Source organism: Papilio polytes, unplaced genomic scaffold, assembly GCF_000836215.1.
Source record: "Papilio polytes unplaced genomic scaffold, Ppol_1.0 DF823731.1, whole genome shotgun sequence".
In the NCBI taxonomy this organism is placed as follows: Eukaryota; Metazoa; Arthropoda; class Insecta; order Lepidoptera; family Papilionidae; genus Papilio; species Papilio polytes.
In genome coordinates this window covers 5,442,773-5,450,719 of record NW_013525473.1, presented here as the reverse complement: position 1 = coordinate 5,450,719, position 7,947 = coordinate 5,442,773, and the positions used below count along the sequence as shown (strand labels likewise).

The 7,947-nt window shown below is 32.6% G+C and overlaps 1 protein-coding gene across 1 annotated transcript in view; it reads right to left on the bottom strand.

The window, feature by feature from the left end:
• The window catches only part of LOC106103719 (bone morphogenetic protein 1), a 40,424-nt gene extending 34,719 nt beyond the window's left edge, over positions 1-5,705 (bottom strand). Inside the window, exons 1-2 of the mRNA XM_013283556.1 lie at positions 5,598-5,705; positions 279-543 (exon numbers count right to left, since the gene is read on the bottom strand). Of these exons, the coding sequence (XP_013139010.1) occupies positions 279-471 (193 nt within the window). The 5' untranslated portion in view covers positions 472-543; positions 5,598-5,705. The remainder of the gene's footprint in view (positions 1-278; positions 544-5,597) is intronic.
• Positions 5,706-7,947: the final 2,242 nt, after the last annotated feature.

The following is a 7,947-nucleotide window of genomic DNA, read 5'->3' as shown; positions in this document are numbered from 1 at the left end:
GTCACAACGAACCCTTTTTATTGCGATGCGCATTTCCTAATGTTTGGATTACGTTACACATGTACGGATACAAATATAAAAGTCATAAGCAAACGTAGCAATAAATTTAATGAAAGAAGAAAATACGTTACTTAACATTTTTATCCAAGTAATAAAAGTTAAGGTATATATTTAGTCATTATCAATAAAAATACTCGGTCATAAAACTATGAAAGACATAATAAATTACCCAATTAATTATAAAAAATAATTTCAATAATTTAAGGGTCAGTACTAACCAGCTTTACAAGGATCCATGCCGATGTCATCTGAATGTTTGTGTTCATAGTGCGACGACAGTAGCTCGTCTATCGTGTACGAATGTGGCTCCTCCCTCCCCTTACCCGAGGTTACCTCGAACGTCGCACACGTTACAACGATCAGTGTGACACTCACCACCGTCGGGTACACACGTCTACACCAGAACGTCATTTTGGAATATTTTTGACACTGTATTGAACACTTTTACATAATTTCCAATATTATCTTCGTCTTCGATTGTATCTGTAACAAAAAAAATGTCAAATTAAGGTTAGGCTTCCTTTAGAATTAAACTCGTAATATTTCGAAAAAATGTGAATTCACTTTAAAGTATTATTTAGATACATTACAGCATTTTTGAATTAATTATGGTTTTAATTAACTCTGTTGCTAAGACTCGGGAGCCAAATAATTTATAATTGCACATAATGTCGTTGCAGAGATCCTCAGATAAATCAGTACAGCGGGCGTCGGGTCCAAGTAATCTCTTAATATTTCTAGGTCTAAGCGGTTGACAAATAGAGCGATTATTCAAGCCCAGCGGGGACCGCAAGAGTCCCATTACGATCTGGATGCTGAACGCCGGCAGCGGTTAAAACGATCACTTCCTTACTTTGTAATGAACGTCTGTAGTCATTAGTTACGGGATCCAATTCAGAGGTAACGGGGGAAGTTATTTTGTATACTTTCATAAATTTATTACACAATATGATTCAGAGTTCAATAAGAAAATCTATGTGTTTGTGTCATTACTAGTAAGTATTCCGTCTAACTTATGATAGAGAAAATAATGCAAAATTGACTGTTAATAATCGAAATTAAAAAAAAAAGAATTATTTAAGAAATATCTTAAAGTTTTTATCAAAACTAATTATATAAATAGGAACAATTTGTATTTTTGTATATTTGCCTTTTAAAATAACTTAAAAACTACCGAGCCTATTTTATAAATTCTTTCACCAATAAAAAGCTAAAACATTTTTTTAAATCTATGTTAACTTATCACGGATGAAGTCGCGAGCAATAGCAAGTAATTTTAATTGGTCGTATTTTCAAAATACAAACTTCTCCTATTTGATTCAAAAGCTATAATTAATTAGGCGACGACATACACGAAACATTTGGTTATGCTTTTCCTTGAACAAGGACACATGCGGTTGCTTAAACTAAAGTTTCCTTTGACGCTATGATTAGCGAACCAACTAAAATGTAAACTTCAGCCCGTACCGAACTTTGTCCAATGTTTGTTCTGAATTTCACTGTGAATATTTCGGGGTTGTAAAGAAATTGTTGACGGGAGTTTGGTAAGTAAACAAGATATCGTAGAAATAGTTTTGTTTGAAAGGATTTTGTAACTTATTTACAGATTAATTGAAAAGGATTAACTAAGATTAACCAGAATTTTAATTCCATTAAATGAGAGATAACGGTCAAATGAAACTACATTTAAATTACTAACAGCACCTTAAATGATAAGGCCACCCTTGCACTCTAAATTTCATTAAAATGACGCTTGATATATTTAAGAGGTGCTTATGAAGCGAATTGTTTGAATATCGTTTCAGAATTTGGCCGTTATAGTTAACCCTTAATTTGACAGGTTAAAAATTCGTGGCATTTTTACTTTAAATAATTAAGTTGCTTCAAAGTTTATTGGCATTGTAGCAGTCAAGATTAAATTATGGGTCAAGTAACTTACTATAGGACTCTTTTAGTAACCAATAAATGATTACATGATTCTACATACACATGCAAAAAAATTACTGGATTTTATCATAATAATACTCAATCCTTATTCTGATTTAATAAAAACCAATATGAACACAAACCTCTTATCGTGTGAACAGGACGAAAAAAAAACGCATGTAGTTTTGTGAACTTTCCCCAGATAAGGCAGAGGTCAACACTGAACGATAAGAGACCCTTTCCGAGAGTCCGAGCACGCCATGAACAATAGTTTGTACTGATAAGTAAAAATGTAAGGGCTTTTACTCGGAATTCCATACATTATCTGATGGCTATTCTATATTTTAACTTATCGATGAAGCTTTAATGGACCGCGTAATTGATTAAAGAAAGAAATTGTAATCTTGTCTTTTTGCATGTATTTACCGATATATGTTAGTCCCCCAGTATAGTCAGCTGCAAAAAGCGTATATACCGACAAAACTTGTAATGTTTTTAGAAAAATTTATCGACCCGTTTTAAGTGGTATGTACATATTTACTAGCTACGCCCGTGACTTTGTTCTCTTGGAATAAAAAGGAAAACAAAAAGTAATTAGCATATGTGTTCTTCCAGACTATCCTCTACGTCTGTCAAATTTCATCAAGGTCCGCCCAGTTTAGTCTACATACTCTAACAGACATCCATCCATCTAAACTTTCACATTTATGATATTAGTACGACAGAATGATTTGTTGTTAGCATTTAGTTGAAATTAAATAATAAAAAAAAAAAACATATTCATAGTCGAAAGCATTAGTACGGACATGTGAATTCATATTTTTGAATTAGCGTATACTAGTTTGTGAAGCTTTATTGTGTAGATGTTTATGAAGCTGACTGTACCTTAAACGGATGGTCTGATTTTACGATTGATCTATCTTGACTTTTTGCAGATTTTGATGTTTGCATTTATATTAATTGTAATAAATGATTAATGTTTAATTTTTGTAGAATACGATAATTTAAAGAATTGCGTCTTAAAACTTCTGTATATTTGATAGTAATAGAATCTTTAATTTCAGACAAATCACATTCATTGCAAATAGAACAATTACATACACAAGTACCTCGCCAACATATCAGCCTCTGTTCTTTGACCTTTCATTCACGTTAACAACTTATATCATAATTTAATCATTATTCAAATATCGACTCTATGTCTTTATAATATAGTTGTTAGTCGTTTGTCTATTATCGTCGTTTGTTACGTTAGTTTACTCGTAACACGATAGACCGCTGGTCAACATTATCGCAGTGATAACAGATCCAATAATAACATGGACGCTTTCTTTGTATTGGTACGGGTCTGAATGAATGTTGGGCGAAATGGATTTACTCCATAAGCCTAATAACAAAGGTATACCAGTAACGGATGTAACGATAAAGATGTGCGGTACAGACAATTTAACACGTTCAATGCTACTTCGCACTCCAAATACTTAAATTATCAGTTCCTTTGGACACATACTTCTATGTGCAGGTCTTCGAGTAAGACCAAGACCCGCTTTAGGTCGCTGCGCCGACGCAGTAAGTTATGCGATTTTTACCTTTTAAAGTTAACTAGATTCGGTGCTTAATGTGTTAAGTTTTACTACAATAATCTCAAAGAATAATAGAACACAGATCTGCGCTTCCCAAAGTGCTCTTAAATCGAAAATGATGGAGGTTAATTTCCCTTCATCATTCTCCTCCAAGTTAATGGAGAAATATGGCAGGAGGTTAACATACTAAAAACAGGTAAGGCTAAAGTTTGTTAATACTTTAGGAATCCTGGTATAATTTGCAATACCGTTTATAGAAATTACTGTAATTTCTATCCGGGGGACGTTGTAAAACTGACTATATAAATTACGAACTCTTATGACACTCATTTGTTATTTTTAAACGTTTACCAGATTACGAATACACGAGACATTGACACCAGTGATATAGTTACATAAATATAAACAAACAATCAACATAAAATAACACATAGGGTTCCTTTTAAATATACAAAAGTGAAAATGATGTGCATAGTTTTGATATTTACTGGCTCTTAGTACTACACACACCTGAAACTAAACTATCGCAAAACTGTTTAGTCTCGTTTTGTCCTAGGAGCTTATATATTTTTTTTTATATTATAAGGTGGCAAACGTGCGAGCGGCCACTTGGTTGTCTACTCTTAATTAACGGAAAAAGAGAAGCACATAAAGAAAATATTTCCCCTTCTTATACGTCTCCTTCACCGTCATATCCACTTTCCCTTCCCATCTTGTCCATGAAAATGCTGGGAAAAGTAAGGGACTAATATTAGGCCTCTGTATATGGAGGTGCACACTATTCGATTTTTAGTTGTGCAACTAAACAGTTGAATTGGCTGCGAAACAATCGACAATCGTAAAACAGTCGTGCGATAGTTTAGTCAAAGATGTGCGCTCGCAAACTAAACGGTAGAATGCCGGATACTTCAATACTTTTTAGTCAACCTTCTTCGACATTTACAGCTGTTTCAAAACGAGAGATAACAAAATAAGCATAGCAAAAAATCCAACAACAGGAAAACATAACAATGATAATTTGTATTTGCGTGCAGAAATTACCGAGAACATTATCTTATTATGAACGTTATTGATGACTCTATAAATCTTAATATTATAAAGAGGGAAGATTTGTATTGTTGTATGTACTGAAATAACTCAAAAACGACTGCGCCAATATCAAAAATTATTTCACCAATAAATAGCTACGTTACTGAGTGACATAGGCTACGTAAATTACAATTTTTATTTCCCCGTAGACGAAGACGCGAGCTACAACTAGTGGTTTAAATTAAGGAATGACATAGATTACTGAATAATAAAAAAATCACATATATTTAGTATCAATTAAACCGTAGAAACATGACAAATTATTACATAACTTTATAACTATCGTGTACTATTCGAAACAAGCTTAAAGAGTGCTTTGAGCGTAACTTAGATCTTAGATTAAGTGTTTTACCAATACAAGCAATGTCTATCCAAGGGTTTGCACAATCAAATTACACGTACAAAAACATCATGCCATCTCTCTCATTCTACTTGCAAAAAAAACAGAAAAAAGTTTTTGTCACTAACCTTTATACAAGGACAGGTTGTAAGCAGTTATGTTTTACACAATTTTGACACTAATGGTTGGGGTCGATATCGGTACTAAGGATTTATACAAATAATAGAAGTGGAATTAACAGCATTCATCAACAGACGTGTTTAGAAAAGAAAAAGGCTACCATATCCTATCAATGACCTGTCTTTTTATAAATATCAATGGTATTTCCCAGGGTAATGTTATTTTTAAAAGGTCGACTTAAATAATTGTTAAGAAAGAATAAATGCTTTTTGCATATAAATTTGCAATGTGTTGCTTTTAATGTTTCTAGTTAACGTACGCTCTCATTATTTATCTCGTAATAATCATATAAACAAAGTTTTGAATTATATACTTAATCAAAGTTACGAATACAAATCTGTCAGTAAAACTAAGTGTAACCCTTAATTTACAAAATTGCGTAATGTGTAAAAAAAACTTTTAAAATGATATCTACTTACACAATAAAGATGTTAAAAGTTAACACAAGCACACACTCGCGTCAAACAATACAGTCGTCCGGAATGCCGGGATGCGAACAGTATGACGTCCCGAGGATAACTGACACCCGCCCGTTGTGCTCCCAACCATCTGCCTGCGGTACAGATAACCTAAAAAATTTACCGCGTTTTTTGCAACATGCCAGTAACAATGACATTTTATTTAGCGTTCATATTTTATAGGTTATATTATTGTAGGCGATTTTTTTATTAAAATGTTTTTGATATAACAAAATTAACTGTAAATTCTGCCCGTTTTTGTTTTAACTGTAACTATAATGGGTCAAATAAATTAAAGAAAACTTTTTTTTGCCTTTTTGTACTGTGGTATTATTGTACATATTAACTACTAGCTTTGCTCGCGAACTCGCCCGCGTGAAATAATAATTAAAAAATATAGTCTATGTTACTTATAACGTAGCTTATTAATTATGTTTGAATTTTTTAAATCAGTCCAGTAATTTTTGAGTTATTTTAATACATGCAAAAATACAAACCTTTACTCTTTATAATATTACTATATATAGTTTATTTTTGTTTTTTTTTTTGACGTTTTTTGTCCTCATTAATTATTTCACATTTTGATAAGTACAAATAGAAAAATAAATATTTACGTAACTGGAAATAGAGACATACTTTTAAAAAAAAATAATTTCTTACTACTTTAGTGTAGTAGTTTTATAAGTAGAATTTTTTATGCCGACGCTACCATCGACCTTTTAACGTCTGTCAAAACTGTGTACAACGGGCCATTCATTATTATGTTAAAGTTTATCTCGTTCGGTAAACATGACTTAATTACATCTCCTGTGACTCGATACGTCCACGCTGTTTACATGGAAACCGCTAATTGATCCAACTCAATTAAATTGGTTCAATTAGATAATTACAATAAAAATGACCGTGGGTATATCAGATTCATTAAAGTGCGCACAAAGAGACAAAAATTTCATAGAATTAAAGATATCACTATTAATCCTCAGTTAAAATTAATATTTATTTATGAACTACATCTTACTTCTTACTAATATTATAAATGCGAAAGTTTAGATGGATGGATGGATGAATGTTTGTTAGCATTTGTAGCCTAAACGGCTGAACGGATCTCCATGAAATTTGGCACAGGTTTAGGGCATAGTCTGGAAGAACACTTAGGTTACTTTTTATCCCGGGAATAGTTACGGTTCCCTTGGGATTCATTAATTTAGTTTTTTGATGTTTACTCGATCATTCTGCAACGGTTCAACATATCTTATTGAAATTTAGCACACGTATAAAACAAAGTCTGGAGTACACATAGGATAAGTTTCATCACCGAAAAATGTCCGGTTCCCGAGGGATACGTAGCTTTTTGTAATTTACATAGTTCGTATATTTTCTAATACCACGCGGGCGATGTCGCGGGCAAAAGCTCGTATTCTAATAAATCTATAGCTTAATATTAGATTTCTGTATATTAAAAATGATTCTTATTTTATTGTTCGCTTCATATGCGTAAAATTGAATCACAGCTCGCAGCGAATATAATAGTGACGCTCTCAAATAAATTGAGTTTTTCTCAACGTGCTATGAATGTGTGGTTTATCATACTCTCAGCCTTACAAATAAACGCGGTATAAAATTAAACGTAGGAATAAACTGAGTATTTTTTTTATAACATAAGGTGGCAAACGAGCAAGCGGCCACCTGAATCCACCAAAATGGCGAAGCGACCGCTGCCCATAGACATCCGCAATTGCACATGCGTTGCCTACCCTTATGCGACGGAGGAGGAGACTCACATAAAGAGGATATTTTCCCTTCCTAAGCAAAATCTGTACTAACATTTGTCTATACTCAGTTTATTTAAGTTTAACTTTATACCGAGTTTATTTGTAAGGCTGTATTAGTATGAATTAATGACTTGGAATGAATATAATTTTAATTTATTATTTTAGAGGAAAAATCCAGATACAAAATTTATGCGTTTTTAAAGCGTAAACACACACTTCTTTGTTGCTTAAGATGTCGGCAATTACAGCATATTGTTGAATAATTCTTTTTTTAATAAAAAGCCCTACACTTACGTCAGGCTATAGGCTATATATTTTCACGCCATTAAACTTTAGAGGTAAATATTTTGGATAAAAACCATAACGTGGGAAAGAGACCATAAGTTGTTGCCAACATCAAGGAAGCAAGACTGTCGAGGTTTGTCATGTCTTGTTATTTTGACATTTGCAATTGATAATTTGACAATTGTAAACAATAAAATAAAAGTTTCATAATTATGCGAATGAAGTCGCACGGGAACAGCTAGTTGCCTATAATT